The 22,298-nt window shown below is 47.3% G+C and overlaps 1 protein-coding gene across 1 annotated transcript; it reads left to right on the top strand.

Moving 5' to 3' along the window:
• Positions 1 to 294: 294 nt before the first annotated feature.
• On the top strand, positions 295 to 9,548 carry LOC127340286 (uncharacterized). The gene is made up of 18 exons (XM_071827638.1): positions 295 to 730; positions 821 to 1,160; positions 1,257 to 1,592; positions 3,444 to 3,872; positions 4,266 to 4,687; positions 6,091 to 6,352; positions 6,450 to 6,587; positions 6,873 to 6,954; positions 7,107 to 7,183; positions 7,259 to 7,374; positions 7,460 to 7,577; positions 7,982 to 8,098; positions 8,182 to 8,273; positions 8,350 to 8,416; positions 8,512 to 8,593; positions 8,682 to 8,773; positions 8,991 to 9,134; positions 9,224 to 9,548. Exons 1-18 carry the CDS (start codon positions 372 to 374, stop codon positions 9,368 to 9,370), a joined length of 3,420 nt encoding a protein of 1,139 aa, XP_071683739.1. The 5' UTR covers positions 295 to 371; the 3' UTR covers positions 9,371 to 9,548.
• Positions 9,549 to 22,298: the final 12,750 nt, after the last annotated feature.

The raw sequence follows: 22,298 nt of genomic DNA, 5'->3' as shown, positions 1-22,298 counted from the left end.
CTTGCAGTTAATAATGGACCCACCATTTAATTCCTTTTCAAACGACGAACATTACTCCACTGTCGTGTCAATAAATTGCAGATCTCACGGCCCAACATTTTCTTCCGTGTTTGTTTCTGTACGATGCAAAATTTGCGGACCGAACTTTCCTCTGGTAACGGCAGAAAGGTTACCAAAGCCAGGTCACGGAGCATCTCCCAACGTTCACTCGCGAGTTTGAATCTTTCTTACTGTATAGCCGTTGCAGCCGCCCCATCCGCCCATATTTAAAATCCCGACGCCGCCCTCTTCCTCCAAATCTTCCGTCAATCCTCTCCCCATCTCCAATTCTCCATCCAGCAGCGGCGAGAAATCTCTCTCGATCCACCACCATGGCCCTCCGCGCGCTCGACAACACGCTGCCGGCCGCCGTGTCGGAGCGGCCCAAGAAGACCGCCAAGCTGTCGGCGCCCACCGTCGCCGCCGTGGCCGCCTTCCCCGGTGAGGGCGGCGGCAAGAAGCGCAACGACGAGAACGCGGCGCCCAAGGCCAAGCCCACGTCGCCGGCGGCGGTGGAGCAGGCCGTGGAGTACGTCCGCTCCGAGGACCTGCAGCCGGTGGCCGGGCCCAAGGCCCGGGCCGCCGGCCTGGTCGCGGAGATCGACTCCAAGGACTGGGTGAAGGTCTGCGAGGCGCTCAACGACGCCCGCCGCCTCGCCATCCACCACCCCGCGCTCCTCGCCCCGATCCTGTATGTTCACCTCTCTCTGTTCGTCTGGTCTTTTGTTCTAACGAAATCCCCAACTGGATCTGAACTGACTCGCTTTAATCGTTCTTGCAGGGAGAAGGTGGTGCTGGCGGTGGTGAAGACGATGAAGAACCCGCGCAGCGCGGTGCTCAAGACCTCGGTGATGGCCTGCACGGACGTGTTCAACGCCTTCGGCAACCTCATCTCCTCGGCCTCCGCGGACGCCTTCGACAAGCTGCTGCTCCAGCTGCTGCTCAAGGCGTCGCAGGACAAGCGGTTCGTGGCGGAGGAGGCGGAGAAGGCGATGCGCGCCATGGCCACGTCCATGCCGCCCCTGCCGCTGCTCAGGAAGCTCAAGGCGTACGTCCACCACGCCAACCTCAGGGTCCGGGCCAAGGCCGCCGTCGCCATGGCGCACTGCGTTGCCAGGATGGTATGGCAGCTGCAACTACTTGGCCGGAATGGGTTGTTCGTTGGGAAAATGTGATGCGGGGAGAAGGTGCTCACGAGGTGTTTGTTTAAAATGCAGGACATCGAGACCATGAAGGACTTCGGGCTGTCGGCGCTGCTGCAGGTGTCCGCGGAGCTGCTCAACGACCGGCTGCCGGAGGCGCGCGAGGCTGCCCGGAGCATCGTGAGCTCGACGCACGCCGCCTTCTGCAAGGAGGCAGCCCTGAAGGAGAAGGAGAAGGGGCAGGAACAGCAGGAGGAGGGTGAGTCAGCCGTGGCCGCCGCCGGGAAGGAGACGGAGCAGGAGGAGGAGAAGTCGGCGGTGGACGCGGCCTGGGAGAGCCTCTGCGCGCTGAGCCTGTCGCCCATCTCGGCGCTGGCCGTCGCCAAGATCGTCTCGCAGTCGCAGCCGCAGTAAAACCCTGGGCACGCTGCTTTCCAGTGCCGATTCGTTCGTTTGTTTGGTTGTTTCTGCTGGCGTTTATCACCATACATGCCATCTCGCATGATTTGTTCAATGTCTTCTTTCTTGTAGGCCCTAAATCAGTCTAGTGGTTCAGTAAATTGTTGCTTTCTCCCGAATCAGTAGTTTGTTGTCAATCGAAAACGATGACGAGGATCAGAATCAGTCCCATGTCCAAGCTCTAGGTAGCTCCAAACGGGTAGTCACTGTCCAGTTATCCAATCATTCGGCATGTGGGAATGGTTGGGCAAGGTCGCGGCGGCACGCGACTCATTGGCTCCACGCGACGGCGCGAGTGGCCTGTCTGTCAAGTGGTGTTGTTGTGATATCACTCGTCAGGACGGTCTGCTCTTTCACGGCGTCTTTTGACTCCGACCATTGCAGGTGCGTCGACAACGTTTTTTTTTTTTTTTTTTGAGTGTTCACCGGGGAGAGCAAAGCTCCCACCTGAATATATTTCTCATTTTTTTGTCACAAGGACAGGGGTGAAAAACCCCAGTTTTTGGGTAGCAGATTTACATGGGGAGGGGAGACCCATCCAACGCAAGGGGATGGTCTCATAGGGTTTACAATCGGACAGGGGGTAGGTAAGTGAGCCACAGATCGACGTCGGCGCGGTGATCAAGGGGGAGCCGAGCCCGCCAGAGAGTAGCGTCATCACGGCAGCGCTTGCGTATCCAGGAGAGTGAGGGGGAGAGGCCTTCGAAGACGACGTTGTTCCTGTGTTTCCATAAGTGCCAGAGCACAGGAGGCGAAGAGTTGAGGCCGAGCGAGCAGGAGCCATGGCCGGCAACGGGCAGACCGAGGCCACGGCAAGCGTGGCATCGTCGGCGACGGGGGGAGAGAGCCGAGAGCAGCCCAAAACTGACGAGCGAAGCTGCAGTGGAACATGATGTGAGCAGGAGTCTCAAGGTGGGCATCGCAGATGGGGCAGCGGCTGCCGTCCTCCTCCAGAATCCCTTTACGGAGCAGGTTTGAGCGGCATTGGATGCGCCCTTTTACCAGCAGCCACGCGAAGAATTTGACCCGAGGCGGGGCGGAGTTGTGCCAGACAAAGGTGGCGTTCTCGTCGCGGACGCCGCCGTCAGAGCAGAGTTTGTATAGCGCGCCAGTCTTCAGGCGCCCACCCTCGCGGGCGCACAGAGGGAGAGTGCGTCTGTCCGCCGTCGTAAACAGGTGGATGGAGCCAAGAAGCACCACTAGCTCCCCACGTTGACGCTCCGCCGTGGACGAGAGACGAGCCACCAGGAGGGAGTCAAGCCCGGCGTGGAGAACCTGCTGGACCGTGGCCGAGGGGGCAGTAGAGTGGGAGAGCAATTCAGGCATAGTCGCGGAGAGGGCGCCGCGCGGCAGCCAATGGTCGTGCCAAATGGAGGTCCGAGCTCCGTCTCCCAGCTGCACCCGCGAAATGGCGCGGTAGAGAGGGAGCAGCCGCAGGAGAGAAGTCCAGTGAGACCCACAGAGAGCCGATGAGCGGCGAGCCGTGTCGTCCAGGGGGGTGCAGGAGAGAGTGGCCCAAACTCAACGCGGCCACGACTCACTAGGGTTGGCGAAGAGCCGATGCAGGAGTTTGGTGAGGAGGCAACAATTTTGAGTATGGAGGGAGCGCACCCCAAGCCCTCCTTCCTCCTTGGACCGGCACACAACGTCCCAGGCCACTAAGCATTTGGCGCCCGTCACACGGTCAGCAGCCGCCCAAAGAAAGGCACGGCGAAGCTTGTCCAACGCGGTGACCACGCTAGGAGGGAGCTCCATCGCGCCCATGGCGAAAGTGGGAAGGGCGTCCAGCACGGAATTTAGCAGTACCAGGCGGCCTCCCGGGGAGAGGAGAAGGGCCCGCCATCCCGAAAGGTAGCGGTCGACCTTGGCGATGAGGGGCGCAAAGTCGGCGAGCCGGAGTTTGTCGGCGGAGAGCGGCAGACCCAGGTAGGTCTGGGGGAATCCTTCAACCCGACACTGGAGAGCGGCTTGGATCTCCGTGAGCACAGCGCCGTCGACGTGCATGGGAACAAGCGTGCTTTTGCGGAAGTTGATCTTGAGCCCGGTCGCGTCACCAAACTGGTCAAGGATGAGCTTGAGGCGGCGCGCCGCAGCACCGTCCGCGCGGAGGATGATGAGCGTGTCGTCCGCGTACTGGAGGACGGGGCAGGGCACGCCATCAACCAGTGGGTGTTGCAGAGTGTCATCACGACGCACAAGCCGTTGGAGGACGTCAGCCATCAGCATGAACAGGTAGGGGGATAAAGGATCCCCCTGCCGCAGGCCGCGCATAATTTTGATCCACTTCCCCGGGACGCCGTTGAGGAGGATGGCCGAGCGCGAAGACGAGAGAAGCAGGTCCATCCAGTCGCACCATAGCTCAGGGAACCCGCGGGCGAGCATCACAGACCGCAGGCTGTCCCAGCTCACCGAGTCGAAAGCCTTGGCGAAGTCGAGCTTGAGCACAACGCATGGTGCGCGTCGGCGAAAGCACGTCTGCACCAGCTCGGTGGCGAAAACGAAGTTCTCCGCAATGCTCCGCCCGTTGAGGAAGCCTGTCTGGTCGGCGTCGATGAGCTGCCCGATCTGCTGTTGGAGGCGAATGGTGAGAGCCTTGGAGAGCATTTTGACACTGCAATTCTGCAGAGAAACCGGGCGGAAGGAGCTCGGCGACAGCTGGCCCTGGGATTTGGGCAGGAGCACGACGTGGGATCGGTTGATCCTCTCCAGGTCGAGCGCGCGGGAGTGGAATTGTTCGAAAAGCCGAAGCACGCACGGGCCAACCATGGACCAAGCGGCCTTGTAGAAGCTGGGCCCAAGCCCATCAGGGCCCGGCGCGCTCGTGAAGGGCCCAACCAGGTCACCGCCGTTGACCCGAGGGCAACCGTGGTAGAGCTCGACGACGTCAAAAGCCGAGGAAGTGTCGGAGGAGCGGCCGAGCAGCTCGCCGAAGAAGGAGTGGAGGGCAGCGGCCTTGGCGTCGTGCGTTACCAAGGCGACGCCGTCGACGTCGAGGGAGCGGATCGTGTTCCGCCGCAGTCGCTGCGAGGCACGAGCGTGGAAGAAGCGTGAATTCTCATCTCCCTCCACAACAGCACGGAACTTCCCGCGCTGCTTCCAATGAGCAGCACGCTCGAGGACCAGGCGCTCCAAGGTTGACCTGCAAAGCACACGCAGCGAGAGCTCGTCGTCCGAAAGAGGACGGCCTTCCTCGAACAAGTCAAGCAAGTCAATCAAGAAGGAGCAGTTGTTTTGGTATTGGGGGTTGTAAAGGTGGGAGCGTTTCCAGACCTTGGCGGCGTTGCGGAATGCTTTGAGGCGAGCGGCAAGGTCACCTGCAGCATCCGAATTCCCAGCAGCATTGGTCCAGGCGGGGAGGGTGGAGGGAAGGAACAGAGGGTTCAACAGCCAGGCGTTTTCGAATCGAAAGCATGAAGGACGGGGGATTTTCGTGGAAGCGGTAACGAGGATGGGGACATGATCGGATGTGGGGCGAGGGAGCGAGGAGAGGGAGGAATTGGGGAGGGCCAGGTTCCACGCCTGGTTGAACAGAGCACGGTCTAGGCGAGCCAACACCGGCGAGGCCCTTTTGTTCGACTAGGTGTAGAGCCTGTCAAGAAGGGGGATCTCGAAGAGGGCAAGCGATCTAATCGTGTCGTTAAAGGCAGCGGCAAGGTTGATGTCCTACGGCGTTGTTCGGAGGCAACAATCAACTTCGCTCACGGTTCGTTCAAAAAAAAACTTCGCTCACGGTGCACCACAGGCGAGTGCAAGGGGAGACGACTTTGATTTCTCCATGAACTTATGTGTAATTTTATATTGATTCAAGGAAGTTGTTAACTTTACTTTTGTAGCCTCTAGCCTCTTCGGAAAAAAAAAGTTTCGTCCTAAATCAAGCTGTTAACAGATACTATAAGATAGCCTAGTTATTGTTTAGATATTGTCAATATCTCTAACTGAATCACGACCTGATCTTGCTATTCTTGTTGTGCAAGACATGTGCTGTTTGTAGGCTGATTTTATGTGATTAAAAGATTAAGCATAAAATACAGTATCACGTACGAATGCTTTCGGTGCACTCTATAAAATACAGTATCTCGTACTAAATGATCTTCAGAAGTCTCCTCTACAAAAATATTTAATTATCCTCCATTATCAGCAGAGTTGCTGATCTGCACAAGGCTCCCATATGTTCGTCAGGGGCCTGCGCCTCGCTTTGTTTAACACTGCATTTCTCGTTCATCTGGATGGAGAAGTGTTGCTGTAGAACAGAGGAGTGGTTCAGGGACTGGGCTGTAATTTTCTGTTTTTTTGAGGTCCTTTGTACTGCTGTGATTCGTTAATAGATCTGGGGTTTTCCGCAAAAAAAAATTAACCAGTGATGTGGCTCTCGCCGGCCTAGCGACATCAGAGAAAACGAGAGCTGTTGTTTTCTGCTTCCTTTCCTCTGTTTCTCATATCCCATTCTGTGAGTCCCTCTCCTTGGAATCTTCCTCATATTCTTCTTCTTATCCATCTCTCCATCGTCGTTTGCAGCAGTGACACGATTTGGGATGGCCGACGGCCAGAGCGTCGCCAAGCGGCACGGTGTGGGCGTGGCCGCCGAGGAGGACCCTGGCCGCCACCGTGCCACTTCCCCGGTCCATGAGATGCCAGATGTCGAAGACGGTAAGGCGCCTCGCCGGAGCAAGCGGGTGGCTTCCCTCGACGTCTTCCGTGGCCTCGCCGTCGCTGTACGTCATGCTGTGCAAGTTATGAAGTTAACTTCATCTTCGTGTGTTTGTGCGGATTGTGCATGACCGGGAGCGCTCGTTTTGGTGCGTGCTGCAGCTGATGATACTGGTGGACGGCGCCGGCGGCGAGTGGCCGGTCATTGGGCACGCGCCGTGGAACGGCTGCAACCTCGCCGATTTCGCCATGCCCTTCTTCCTCTTCATCGTCGGCATGGCCATTCCCCTCTCCCTCAAGGTTCGCTCCACTTCCTTCTCCCACAGAGTGTACAGTTGTACACCGAGTCCTATTATAACTTTCTCTCCCTTTTGAGTGTAACCACCAGTCAAAACTGATTCAGAAAAATGCTGAGCCAAATATGGCATATCATTTTATTATCTGAATTCTGCCTCCATGCCCGACCATTCCTTCTTCTACTCTGAATTATACTCACTTGTGGTTTTAGACTGCAATGACTAGCTGATTTATCAAGTTTCTCCATGATTTATAACGGCCGGTCGCACCATTCAAACAAACATGCAGAGAATTCCAGACCGCGGTCGGGCTGTGAGGCGAGTAATATTAAGGACAGTGAAGCTACTTTTCTGGGGGATCTTGCTTCAAGGTTTCATTTACACCCAAATTAGCTCCTTAATTTGTCCAGTTGCAAAAAAGCATATGTGTCTCACTCATTTAGGACCAACGTCCAGTTCTGTATTTTCTTTTCCGCAAATGAAGTGGAAAAGTAACATATTAGCAATGTGTTACCATATTCAGGTGGTTACTCCCATGCTCCAGATGACCTGGCTTATGGAGTTGACATGAAGCACATAAGATGGTGTGGTATTCTTCAGGTATGTAACCCACTTCTTAACATTTGAGTGAAATATCCATGTGCCGAGGATTGAATTTTTTCTTTGCTCTTTCAGAGGATTGCCCTTGCATATTTGGTAGTTGCGGTCATAGAAATTGCAACAAAAGATGCCAGGGTTCAGGATCTGTCAAGTTCAGGCTTCTCAATTTTCAGGCTGTACCTTTCCCAGTGGTATATTTGCAAACCTTGATGTGTCATCCGAGTTGTGAAAGATTGCTGCTTCCACATACTAATTATGGGTCTGCGTGTCTACAAGGATTGTTGCATGTTGCATTCTTTTGATCTACTTGTCCCTTGTTTACGGGATTTACGTTCCGGACTGGGAGTTCAGAGTGCGAAATGTTGACAGCCCAAACTACGGCAAAGTTTTAACGGTATGTGAAATTTTACATATATTTCTTCTTGTGAAATTATTGTTGCTGTCAGTTACTCTTGTGTGCATATAAATGCTCTTACATTTTAAGTAATTCGTACAAAGTTCCTATACGTGGTACTACACCTTTAAAAACAAGATACTGAAAATTGATTTTGCACACATTTCACCGTGCTAGCTCAAGATCCCTGCCATTCTTCACCAATTTTGCCATGACAAGCTAAACATATTACATTTCAGCAGCGCAGTATAATTTCGCTATTTGTAGGTTCATGCTTTCATGTTGGTTTGGTGATAGTGAGCTGATTTCAGTATACTAATAAATTACTCAAAACTGGTTTCAGTATACAGTCAAATCAGTTTTGTGATAGTTGCGACTCATTTACAGTGTTCCCTAATGATTAGGTGACGTGTGGTACAAGGGGAGATACGAGCCCTCCTTGCAATGCTGTAGGTTACATCGACCGTAAAGTTCTCGGCATCAATCACTTGTACCAGAAACCTGCATGGAGGAGGCACTGGGTATGTATTGTTTCACAGCAAAATCTTGTTTTGTTCTTAACATAACATTTTTTTTCAAACGTGTATTAACAAACAGTATGCAGGCTTGCACTGATGTTTCTCCACACGAGGGACCTTTTAAAAAGGATGCCCCAGCATGGTGTGCCTCACCATTTGAACCTGAAGGGTTACTAAGGTGGTGGTTTTGTCACAGGTCAAGGAGAGATTTCCTGTGTACAGACTGTTGAGACTTTCTTTTGTGAAATTTGCAGCTCATTTTCAGCGGTGTTAAGTACGGTCATCGGGGTACACTATGGACATGTGCTTGTTCATATGAAGGTGATCTTGCCTCAAAGTTCAGCAGCACTTATATGGTGGTGAGAACAGAGACTGGAACCTCATCTTGCCATGTCTTTTTGTTCCTGGAATTTCAGAGTCACATGGACCGGCTAAAGCAGTGGCTGGCCCTGGGCATAGCTCTCCTTGTTCTTGGAATCATCTTGCACTTTTCACATGGTAAAATCATAGTACATAAAAAGGACTAATGTATATATGTTTCCTCTCCTCGCATGTCTAAACCTGGTTGTTTCACATTTCCTTGCAGCAATTCCTCTGAACAAACAACTGTACTCATTCAGTTACATCTGCGTGACTGCCGGTGCTGCTGGCATCGTGTTCTCCATATTGTACTTCCTTGTAAGTCCTTTTTAGTTTTACAACCTGTTTATTGATTTTTTGTGTGGAAACAGCAGGAGGAAAAAATAGATCAGTATTGATCTAAACCTGCGATTATGTCCCCTAGCTGACGTTGGATTCAGTAAATAGCACATTCAGTCTCATGACATTAAAGAATTCTGTTTGACTCAGAGGAATGCTCAATTATATTCTCCAAACCTGACACAACGTTTCCCAGGTTGACGTCCTGAATCTGCGCTACATCTTCGAGCCGCTGCGGTGGATCGGCATGAACGCGATGCTGGTTTACGTGATGGCGGCCGCGGGCATCTTCGAGGGCTTCCTCAACGGCTGGTACTACGACGGGACCAACAACACACTGGTAATTAAGAATAGCACATCACCATCTTCAGGCTTCGGTGCACGACCTCGATGGACAGCAACTGCTGATAAATATTTTGCGCGATGCAGGTTTACTGGGTGAGGAAGCACGTGTTCGTGGGGGTGTGGCACTCAACCAGGGTGGGCATCCTCCTCTATGTCCTCGTCGCACAGATCCTGCTCTGGGCGCTCGTCGCCGGCCTCTTCCACCGTGCCGGGATCTACTGGAAGCTTTAGCTATCGAGGAACGTTAGCATTCGATAGTCTTCAAATATCGGCAAAGATAAGGTTGTTGTTCCTTTGTAGTTCCAAAACCTCTATCGTGCAAACTTTAGTCTCCGAGCGGCGCTGGAGCCCGGTAGTTTCTTATCATGTTGCTACCTAAGATTGAACTTTGCTGTTGTTCAGTTATCAATCAATGATAGTGGAGCTCGGCCCCGTTTTCGGGGAGCCGCAGGAGATATAAAAAAAAGCTACCGAGGAACGTGTGCACTGTGATGTACGTGCAGCGAACAAAGATGCAACGGTGCGTGTTTTCCTTAGTTTTTGCGGGATCGACCATATGCTCATAAGAAGATGTCAAAATCAGTAAGTTCTACACAAACAAAACCCACATCAGATTGCTGGATAGAATTGGTAGTCGAAGATTGCGTTATCTGGCCGCGGCGACAAGGCGACAACCTAGGTGCTCCCAGAGGGACCGCCCCGCGCCCGGGTGCATGGCCGGTCCATAGATTTCGGGGGCATTAGGGCAAAACGACACCAAGGGTACGTTTGGATGGCAGCCAGGAACTGCCCAGCCAATTTCTTGGCGTTGACTGAGGGCCAGGGCGTACGTTTGGTTCGAAGCCAAGATTTCGATTCCCTGCCAATTATTTGGTCCAGCCTTTACTTTTACGCCCATACGCGGGCGAGACAGCGGCGACGAAAATGCCCGCCAAATATTTGGCACACCCAAGTTTTGGCGAGGCTCGTGTGGGCATCATCCACACACACCCCAAGGCTCCTTGTTCACAGTGACAAACCTTTTCTAGGGAAGGGGGCCATTGCCCCCTACTTTAGAAAGTTTAAGCATGATTGGTGTTCTTGTCCCCTTAACAATCCCCATCAAGCTTCGCCGCTTGGTCAGACTTAGGGTATGTTTAGTTCTAGCCCATGGTTACTCCACCAAATATTTGGCTAACCAAAATTTTGGTTGACCTTTTGGTTGCCCATGAGTTGGCCAACAATGCAAGGAAAGTGAACTAGATTGGCCAAATAGCCACTGGCATGCCAAATAATTGGCAACCATCCAAACAAAGATCAAAGTTTTGGCATGACCAAAATATTGGTAGGGTAACTTTTGGCCACAATCCAATAGGCCCTTACAAAGATATTAGTATTGCACAAGATAAATATTAGGGTAATGTAATAACAAAATAAATAAATTTACTTTTGAAAGATCCATGGTCTTCGAAATCTCGGTGAATACATTTGAAACTATTTTTTTCTATTGATCGAGCTCTTATTTCAAACACTAGCTGCTTGTGTAAATGTTTATATAAGTATGTAGCTCTAGAATTAATCATAATATTTTATGAGGTCGGTATTATATTATGCACATTTGAAAATGACGAAGAGAAATTGTGTCACCAGGAAAAACTATTTAGAAATGTATTAAAAGATTTGTTAAAAGGAGTTGGAGTAGAAGCACGGTAAATTCCAGCTTGGGCCTTCTTATTTTCTATAACTATTCCAAATTGTACGACCTAAAAAGTAAATGTTAAAATATTTTTTTGGAATAAAAGAAGTTAGAGTGGAGGCACGATAAGCTGCAACTTAGGTCATCTTGAGCCTAGGCCCTAGCTCATGAGGGCCGGGGCGAGGGCCCCTCTGCCCTGCCCTATGGGTCGGCCCTGCCTGTGCGCGTGGAGGTGACTAAGGATGAAGTAGAGGGGTCTTCGTAACCCTCTATAGATGAACCTATGTACAATGAGCAAGCTCTTGAGCTATTTCTGAGTTAATTATCGGTTGTCTAAAAGAGGGAAGCAAATCAAATGTTTTGTCTAAATTGTTGAATAGTCATACTAGAAGACTCTATTGAATATATGGTATATGGTATAGAAGGTTTTGCTATCAACGGTGAGATGAACATCTTTGTTTTCAATGTGATAATAATGTTGAACGAGCAACTGCCTCTTTCCAAAAGGAAATACATGGCCACCTTGATATTGAACAGATTGAGCAACTTTTTTCCATTATGACAACCTATAGGGTGGGCTCTGTGATATATGGAAACGTAGAAATTTGGTGCTATGGCTCATGACCTTAAAATATTAAGCCATCCAATCCTTAAATATTGTATTGGAAATTGCTGTGATAACTCTTATGATTATTTTTTATACCGAGAGGATCATTGACGACCCAGAAAGTATTCACATTTTGTAGGACCCAATGTAATGATTTAGTAGGGAGACAAAGAAAACAAGAGACTAGAAAGTGAAAAGGAGTAGAAGAGAATGCACAACAAATATAACAAGAGAAGGAATAATGGAATCATCCATCCTCAGTGGCGGACCTATGTTGAAACAAAACTGGGCCATGGCCCGCCCAGCTCAGCCCAAATCATTGAAGAGTGGGAAGAAAATTTGGCCCAAAAATGCAAAAATATATGGTCTTCTTTGGGCTGGCCCGCCCAACAATTGTGCTGTAGTTTCGCAACTGTCCATCCTCACATTCTAAAGATGATAGTACTTATCTAATTTAAAATGCTATAATTATTGATAATTTACCTTGCTCTGATGATGAACCTTTTGAATAAAACTAACTTTGTGACCACAATGATAACTATTTTTTTGATGCACCTTTATATATGCTCACTTGTGACAATAGATCTCTGACTCATGATAGGCTTGCCTTATTCTTGAATTCCACCAACTTCATCTCAGAGAAGTATGATTATGTTAATGACTATTTGCTAATTGTCTTGCGATCTGATGATTCTGCAATCAATTATAACTTGACAGCCAAGTTTTTCACTTTTGTAACCCAAACCTAGTTTTCCTTGACCTGATTAGTAACAGAAAATTTAGCAAAACCGGTTCTCTTAAAAATAAGGTCAAGACAGTTTGCTATAAACCCACCGCTGAAACTTATAAAACCAAACAACCACTTAGGGTGAATGTGTCACTGTATGATTAGATCAATACGCGGAGCAACGAGGGCGCGCCATTTCTTCCGACACTACTGATTGGGAAATAGGATTAAATTTCGTTGATGCTTGCGGCTATTTTGTCAGAGGAAAGTGTGTTCACATTGATTGGAGAATTTCAAGGATCCTCTACTTTTGCAAAAAGTTTCAAAGCTGCATATTTCTAGTGGTTATATTGTTCAGTATGCTTTCATCACCTGCAACTATTCTTAGAGAGAATAGTAGGACTATGTTCAGTGGCGGACCTAGAACTTTCTAGAAGCCTGGGCAAACATGCCTCCCATGCCATTTTTTGGGACAAAATGCTATAGAACACCATATGATACTAGGCATGCCGCCACCGCTAAGCCCGGGCGGCCGCCCAGGCTAGAGGGATGGTGGATCCGCCCATGACTATGTTCATGGTTACTTTAATGTTTGTAAACCTCCTCTCTATCTGTCATTTTTTGGATGGCATTTATCTTTCCTAGCAACTTCGTAGCTTATATAATGCAACGCGAACACTTCGGATATCCATATAGGAAGAAGGTAAGACTAAAATCTTACTTGGTGATTTCTTTGTCCTCTGTTCTAGAGTCGTAGATGCTTTTATTTTTCTCTATTTTAAAGGGAGTGTCAATTTTAGCACTTCGGATTTAATTGATGGCCTATTCTTTGGAGTCCCCAACGTTTGCTTAACAAACAATTGTAGACGTTCAGTTACATCTGCCTTACCACGGGCACCGCTGGCATTGTGTTCCCTATACTCCGCTTCCTAGTACTTCCCTTCTTCAGTTCTGCAAGTCATTTTCTTGAATTTTTGTGTGAAAAACAGCAGAAGAAAAAATAGAACAACAGGGAAAAAAATAGAACAATTACAATCTAAACCTGCAATAAAGATGCCTATCTGACTGCAGATTCAGTAAACAGTACACTGGTATGACATTTAACAACTTCAGCTTGATTGCATTGTAAAAACCTACCTTTCCCGGGTCGACGTCGTGTGCCTCTGCACTACATCTTTGGGCCGCTGCAGTAGATCGGCACAAATAGGAACGCGCCGCTGCGGTAATTCGCCGGCCTCTTCCAGCGTGCCGGGATCTACTGGAAGCTGTAGCTAAAGAGGAACGTGCTGGTGTGCAGTACGTACAGGGCACGGCGATTTTATAAGGCCATAGGCCCGGCTTTATAAATAAAGCTATTCGGCAACCACAATAGCATCATAACTTACAAGACAAGTTTCTGGCTTCGACAAGCCCCACACATCACAGCCACACACAAATAAGTCTTTCGCTGAAGAATACAAGAGACATACAGGCAGCACACACACATCTACGAAGATAACGGGTAGCGATCATCTGGTCGGCGTTGTACTAGTGCATGGAATACCATGTTTAATTTAGTTTACTCAATGTGTTATCTGTAATAACATACCTAGATTTAGAGCATAAAGTTCAAACATTTTGTTCATGCAATTTGATACTCTTACTTCCACATTTCATTGAGCTACAACTATCACTTGCACTTGTGAGTGATCAAGCAACTTTATCACGATGTGGCTAAGGAGCCGAGAGCGTAGCGCTAACCTTTTATTCTTGTCTGTCCTTTTATTTTATTTTTATTTGTAATTAATATTTTTTGTTCTATTTTTTATATAATTATATTTATCATAATTAAGAATCCAACAAAAATTCTATGGATGAATTAGAGGGGGCTTCCCAACCCTCTGTGGGTGATCGTATGTACAATGGGCAAGCTTTTGAGATATTTCCGAGTTATCTCTATTCTAAAAGAGGGAAGAAAATGAAAATTTATTTAAATTATTGAATAATCATTCTATTAGCCTGTGCCAACTTTATGGTATAAGGTGCTTTTCTCAACAACGAGACAACAATCTTTGTTTTCAATGTGATATTAAGGTTGAAAGAGCAACTGGCTGTTTTCAAGAAGGGAGATATGATAAACTTGATATAGATGACGAAAAGGTAGAAAGTTTGTTGTATTGAAAATTTCAGTGGTAATGATAACGATACTTCTTACTCCATAGAAGGCCAGTGCTATTTATTACTATGATACTTCTTATAACGAGAGGGTCATTGCTGCCTTAGAAAGCTAGTGATAATGATTATGGTACTTCTTATAATGAGAGGTTCATCAACGCCATAGTAAGTATGCCCCAATAAGCACAACCAAGGAGGGAGACAATGAAAACAAGACTATAGAAAGTGAAAAAGAGTAGAAAGCGAATGAATAAACTAATGGAAAAAAAGAAGGAAGACCCTAGCTAGTCATCCACCCTCACCATACCTTCCAAGGATGATATTAGTTCCCTCATTCAAAATGCTATTATTGTTGATAATTTGTCTTGATCTTATGATGAACATTTCAATAAAACTAACTTTGTGATCACACAAACAACTTTTTTTTGAATCTTGTGATGCACCTTTATATATAGTCGTTTGTGACAATAGTGTTCTCACTCATGATAGTACGTCCTATTTTATTCTTGAGTTCTTTCAACATCTCCATAAAAGAGAAATATGTTTACGTCAAGAACTATTTACGCGGGTTGTAATTGACTTGTGCTTATGATGATTCTACCATATATAGTTGAGTTCGCCCTTAATGGTTGCAACTAATTTGAGATAGTAAAGTGTTTTCATGTTGGCTGGATATTTATAAGACTTAAATGTTTATTTGGTGATTTCTTTGTCGTCTGTCCTAGAGTTCTAAATGATTTTACTTCTCTGTTTTCAAAACTGAGCTTTCAAATTTGGCACTTAGTTTTGGATCTCTTATTCTTTGGAGTTGTCACGGTTTTCTGAACAAACAATTGTACACGCTCAGTTACATCGACCTGACCCAACGCTGGCAGTGCTCTCTCTATAGTACTTCCTAGTACAGTGTACTTCTTTTATCTTCAATTCTGCAAGCCATTTCTTGTATTTTTGCGTGAACAAAACAGCACGAAACAAAATAACTGTAGGAAAAGAAAACATCCAGGATCTAAACCGGCAACAAAGACGTCTAGCTGACACCCACAGTAGACCTCGTATTACAGTTAACAGCTTCAGCTCGATTGAATTGTCCAAACCTTAAATCTTTCTCAGGTCGATGTGGTGAGTCTGCGTGGTGCTATGGTGGATCGGCATGAAAGCGATGGGGGTGCACGTGATGGCAGCGTCCGGCATCTTCGACGGCTTCCTCAACGACACTGGTAATTAAGTATAGCAACATCACCATCGTCAGGCTTCCGTGCACGACCTTGACAACAACGTACTGCCAAGAGCTTTTGTCACTACTACATCGCTGGCCTCCTCCACCGTGCCGGGATCTGCTGGAAGCTGTAGCTATCAGGTACCGTGTTGGTGTGGGATCGATCTTGTCTGCTACACGGTGTCGCACGCACCCAGACAAAGACTCACTTTGTATGCTCATAAGGTATAGTACAAGTAAATTACACGAACAAAACAACAACAGGGCACAACATCCACATCAATGGACACGCGCACGCCGGACGGGCCTACTGCGTTGAGTTTACATACTGAAACAGAGGTGCATCATCTCGCGGGGTTAACACCACGGGGCTCAAGTGAACTCCGGCCGGCCAGACCAGCCGCTGTCGCTGGCTGTTTGATGGGGGCGGCGCAACACGGCGCACCCGCACGCCCAGTGGATCGGCGCGACGTAGCCGCCGACGGAGCCGCTGGACAGTTGGCGTAGCCGCCGCGGCTGTCTCCGCCGCCTCTTCGTTCATCCTTTTCTGGTGCGAGTCGATTATAGCCTGGACCTTCATGTACGCACGCTGCTTCGTCATGTCTCGCCGGCAAGACGGGCACGTCGGCGTCGGCGCCCTGTTGAACCACTCGCGGATGCAGCCGCTGTGGAAGGCGTGCGAGCAGCCGGGTAAGGGCATGGCGCTGCCGTCAGCCAGCTCCTCCATGCAGATCGGGCACTGCGCTGACGCCATCTTCCCCGCGCCGCTGACGGCGGCGGCCTCGACGGAGGGAAGCACCACGCCGGCCCCGCTCTGGCCTGCTTCTGCGGAAAGTGACTCGCGCTGCGATGCAGCCGCCATCGCATAGATCGAGTTTGGAGATGGTGGCCTCTAGGTCTACGTCGAGGTTGGCATATATATAGCCGTTCGATTCTTGACTGTATCGGACCCGGAGAGTAATTCCACGCGTTGGCCTATTGGGCCAGCGATTTCCATATTGCTCATTTTACTTCCACCACATGGCCTGTCACTGTCAATCCCGATAAGGGTTTCGGACTCAGCTTTGCAAATCGCAATTTTCAATAACATTCCACCGTGTAAGAGTCCCGTAATCAGGTAAAATTCCTCGAAGAACTCTTCACCAAAAAAACACGCACTTTAGGAACCACATAAACCTTCCATAACCTTTTCCAGACTTCTACATCATTGTCCGAGGAGCTTGCCTGACCAATGATAGCATCTTGGACCATCTGGGGTTGTACTATTGCTCGATAAGCAGAACGTATAGAGTAATTTACAGATTTCTCCCTTGCCCACGCAATCCAATCATCACCAAAATTCGATCTATGTATCTTTAGGATTTCATCCGCATCAGGTGCGAAGAACAGATTACAAACCAAGGGCACATTCCGCTGACTTTTGTTAAACCAGTGTCCCTTCGCCGGCCCATGGGCCGCAAAGAATGTTTCTTCGGAATCCATTTGTCTTCCCAAATAGCAATAGACTCTCCCGAGCCCACTCTTTCGATCAAGTTGTCCTTCAAAGCTTCTCTTCCCGCCAAAATGGCACACCATGTCTTGAACATAGTCCTTGGAATTGGAGCATCCATCAAATTCTTATTACAGCAGTATCTACCAAGTAACAGTTGATCACATAATGAATTAGGATTTGTCAGCAATCTCCATACTTGTTTTCGCTGAAGGGCAATATTGAAAATATGCATATCACGAAAACCCATACCGCCTTGATTCTTTGGGATAGATAATTTGTCCCACGCAATCAACTCAATGGATAGTTTATCTAGATTTCCACTCCACCCAAATTTTTCAGAGAGAGATGTAAGTTTTTGATAGGATCCTTTGGATAGAAGGAAACAACTCATACTATAAGTCGACTTGGCTTGGATCACGGATGTTATAAGAGCCCCCTTTCCTAGATATGAGAGGTTCTTTTCCGCCCAACAATTAATCTTGCTTCTAGAGCTATGAGCAATATATTCAAAATCTTCACTCGTCGTGATGGTGCTTCGGTGATAGCGCGAGACGATCTTGTTAGCGGTTGTTGTGGAAGTGGTTGGGAAACCCCAAGAGGAAGGTGTGATGAGCACATCATCAAGTTTTCCCTCAGTACGAAACCAAGGTTTAATCGATCAGTAGGAGAAAGGCCTTACTTCTGAAGGTGTTGCTGGCTGACTAGTGGCAGGGCGCACTACCGGCGTCAACAACAACGTAAAACCTGCACACAACACAACCAAAGTACTTTGCCCCAACTTGCAGTGTGGTTGTCAATCTCACCGGTTTGCTGAACACAAATAATTAGACGTATCTAGTGGAAAGAGATTTTTGCAGAAAGTAAACATAACAAGATTGTAGTAGAATTTATCAGTAAAGGAAACAGGACCAGGGTCCACAGTTCACTAGAGGTGTCTCTCCATAAAGATAAATAGCATGTTGGGTGAACAAATTACAGCTGGGAAATTGATAGAATATCGATCAATACATGACAAGATGATTACTATGAGATTTAATATGGGCATTACAACATAATACATAGACCGTAATTCAACTGGGTGTATGACTAATAATCCACCTTCAGGTTATCATCTGAACCCCTTCCAGTATTAAGTTGCAAGCAACAGACTATCTCATTAAATAATGTGTGCAAAGTAAACAATAGAATTGCCCTCGGATAAAACATTATTGTTTTCTCCCTAGTAGCAAAAGCACATCTACAATCTTAGTAATGTCACTCCCCCAGAAAACCAGAGGCATGAACCTACTATCGAGCATAAATACCTCCTCTTGGAGTCACAAGTGTCCACTTGGCCAGAGTTTCTAATAGCAACGGAGAGCATGCAAGATTACAAATAACATATGACATGAATATATAACCAGTCTCAACATAGTAATATTCATCGGATCCCAGCAAACGCAACATATAGGACTACATAAAGATGATCTTGATCATGTAGGGCAGCTCACAAGATCTATACATGAAGCACAAAGTGGAGAAGACAACCATCTAGCTACTACTATGGACCCATAGTCCAGGGATGAACTACTCACGCATCACTTCGGAGGCGGGCATGGCAATGTAGATGCCTCCGGCGATGATTTCCCCCTCCGGTAGGGTGCCGGGAAGAGCTTCAGAACCCCCCAAGATGGGTTCTGCGATGGCGAACGCGATGAAACTTTTCGTGGATGGAGGCTCGGGTATCCAGGGTTTTCCCGAGAAGATGTATAAATAGGCGGAGGATTTAGGTCGGTGGCGTGCCTGGTGGGCCCTGACCCCCCTTGGCGCGGGCCAGGCCTAGGCCGCGCCATGGGGTGGTTTGGCCGCCCTGTGGCGCCTCTTCGAACCCCCCCTCTGGACTTCGTCTTCGTTTCGGTAAAATATTGACTTCGCCTTTTGTTTCGTCCAATTCCGAGAATATGTCCTGTACAACTTTTCTGAAATACAAAAACAACAGAAAATAGGAAACTGACACTGTGGCATCTTGTTAATATGTTAGTGCCGGAAATCATGTAGAAGTGCAACGAAGTGTAAGCAAAACATATATGAATTAGTGTAAAACAAGCATGGACCATAAAAAATTATAGATACATTGCATCAGTTAGCCATCCTAATGCAGTGGGAAGGCTGATACGTCTCCGACGTATCTATAATTTCTGATGTTCCATGCTTGTTTTATGACAATACCGACATGTTTTGTTCACACTTTATGTCATTATTATGCGCTTTCCGGAACTAACCTATTGACGAGATGCCGAAAGGCCAGTTGTTGTTTTCTGCTGTTTTTGGTTCCAGAAAGGCTGTTCGGGCAACATTCTCGGAATTGGACGAAATCAACGCCAAACCTCCTATTTTTCCGGGAAGGCTCCAGAACACCGAAGGAGAGTCGGAGGAGAGCCAGGGGGGCCCCACACCATAGGGCCACGCGGGCCAGACCCTGGCCGCGCCGGCCTAGGGTGAGGCCACCCTGTCAGCCCTCCTGCGCCGCCTCTTCGCCTATAAAACCCCTTTCGACCTAAAAACGCAGTACCAATTGACGAAACTCCAGAAAGACTCCAGGGGCGCCGCCACCGTCGCGAAACTCCAATTCGGGGGACAGAACTCTCTGTTCCGGCACCCTGCCGGGACGGGGAATTGCCCCCGGAGCCATCTCCACCGCCGTCTTCACCGCCATCTTCACCGCCATCGCTGCCTCCATGATGAGGAGGGAGTAATCCACCCCCGAGGCTGAGGGCTCCGCTGTAGCTATGTGGTTCATCTCTCTCCCATGTACCTCAATACAATAATCTCATGAGCTGCTTTACATGATTGAGATTCATATGAGTTTTGTATCACTACTATTCTATGTGCTACTCTAGTGATGTTATTAAAGTAGTTTTATTCCTCCTGCACGGTGTAATGGTGACAGTGTGTGCATCCGTGTTAGTACTTGGCGTAGGCTATGATTGTGATCTCTTGTAGATTATGAAGTTAACTATTGCTATGATAGTATTGATGTGATCTATGCCTCCTTTCGTAGCGTGAAGGTGACAGTGTGCATGCTACGTTAGTACTTGGTTTAGTTGTGTTGATCTGTCATGCACTCTAAGGTTATTTAAATATGAACATCGAATATTGTGGAGCTTGTTAACTCCGGCATTGAGGGTTCGTGTAATCCTACACAGTTAGTGGTGTTCATCATCCAACAAGAGGGTGTAGAGTATGCATTTATCTATTCTGTTATGTGATCAAAGTTGAGAGTGTCCACTAGTGAAAGTCTAATCCCTAGGCCTTGTTCCTAAATACTGCTATCGCTGCTTGTTTACTGTTTTACTGCGTTACTACTGCTGCGTTACTACTGCTTGTTTACTGTCCTGGGCAAAGCACTTTTCTGGTGCCGTTGCTACTACTTATTCATACCACCTGTATTTCACTATCTCTTCGCCGAACTAGTGCACCTATTAGGTGTGTTGGGGACACAAGAGACTTCTTACTTTGTGGTTGCAGGGTTGCATGAGAGGGATATCTTTGACCTCTTCCTCCCTGAGTTCGATAAACCTTGGGTGATCCACTTAAGGGAAACTTGCTGCTGTTCTACAAACCTCTGCTCTTGGAGGCCCAACACTGTCTACAGGGAAAGGAGGGGGCGTAGACATCAAGCTATTTTCTGGCGCCGTTGCCGGGGAGGAAAGGTAAAAGGTACTCACACTCCGGATCTCGGCTACTAAGCTATTTTCTAGCGCCGTTGCCGGGGAGGAAAGGTAAAAGGCACTCATACTCCGGTTCCAGGTAAAGTACTCTTCTGGCGCCATTGTGTTTGTGCTCGAAGCTATTTCCTTTAGATCCTGCAATTGCATCTTTTTGTTTCTTGTTTACACTAGTTAGGCATAATGGAAAACAACAAAAATATGAGAGATCTTTATGAACTTTATCTTGAATTAGGACATGATGTGTTTGAAGAAAGAATTAAAAAACTCATGGAACTTTATATGCATGCTAATGGGAATGTTATTAATATGAATGCTTTGAACACTATTGTTGCTAATGCTATGGAAAATTCTAAGCTTGGGGAAGCTGGTTTTGATGAGCATGATCTTTTTAGTCCCCCAAGCATTGAGGAGGAAATTTACTTTGATGATACTTTACCTCCTATTTATGATGATTATAATGATAGTAGTCTTATGGTGCCACCTGTTAGGGAGGATAAATTTGATTATGATTACAATATGCCTCCTATATTTGATAGCTACTTTGTTGAATTTGCTCCCACTACAACTAATAAAATTGATTATGCTTATGTGGAGAGTAATAATTTTATGCATGAGACTCATGATAAGAATGCTTTATGTGATAGTTATATTGTTGAGTTTGCTCATGACACTACTGAAAGTTATTATGAGAGAGGAAAATATGGTTGTAGAAATTTTCATGTTACTAAAACACCTCTCTATGTGCTGAAATTTTTGAAGCTGCACTTGTTTTATCTTTCTATGCTTGTTGCATTATGCTTCTTGAATTTGTTTATTTACAAGATTCCTTTGCATAGGAAGCATGTTAGACTTAAATGTGTTTTGAATTTGCTTCTTTATGCTCTCTTTTGCTTCAAATACTATTTCTTGCGAGTGCATCATTAAAACTGCTGAGCCCATCTTAATGGCTATAAAGAAAGAACTTCTTGGGAGATAACCCATGTGTTATTTTGCTACAGTACTTTGTTTTATATTTGCGTCTTGGAAGTTGTTACTACTGTAGCAACCTCTCCTTATCTTAGTTTTGTTGAATTTTTGTGCCAAGTAAAGTCGTTGATAGTAAGGTTCATACTAGATTTGGATTACTGCGCAGAAACAGATTTCTTTGCTGTCACGAATCTGGGCAAAATTCTCTGTAGGTAACTCAGAAAATTATGCCAATTTACGTGAGTGATCGTCAGATATGTACGCAACTTTCATTCAATTTGAGCATTTTCATTTGAGCAAGTCTGTTGCCTCAATAAAATTCATCAATACAAACTGTTCTGTTTTGACAGATTCTGCCTTTTATTTCGTATTGCTTGTTTTGTTATGTTCGATGGATATTTCGATTCCATTGACTTTCAGTAGCTTTGTGCAATGTCCAGAAGTGTTAAGAATGATTATGTCACCTCTGAACATGTATATTTTGATTGTGCACTAATCCTCTAATGAGTTGTTCTAAGTTTGGTGTGGAGGAAGTTTTCAAAGATCAAGAGAGGGAGATGATACAACATGATCAAGGAGAGTGAAAGCTCTAAGCTTGGGGATGCCCCGGTG

Source organism: Lolium perenne, chromosome 3 (genome assembly GCF_019359855.2).
Source record: "Lolium perenne isolate Kyuss_39 chromosome 3, Kyuss_2.0, whole genome shotgun sequence".
In the NCBI taxonomy this organism is placed as follows: Eukaryota; Viridiplantae; Streptophyta; class Magnoliopsida; order Poales; family Poaceae; genus Lolium; species Lolium perenne.
The sequence above is the reverse complement of the archived record's forward strand: the minus strand, read 5'-3'. Positions and strand labels throughout refer to the sequence as shown.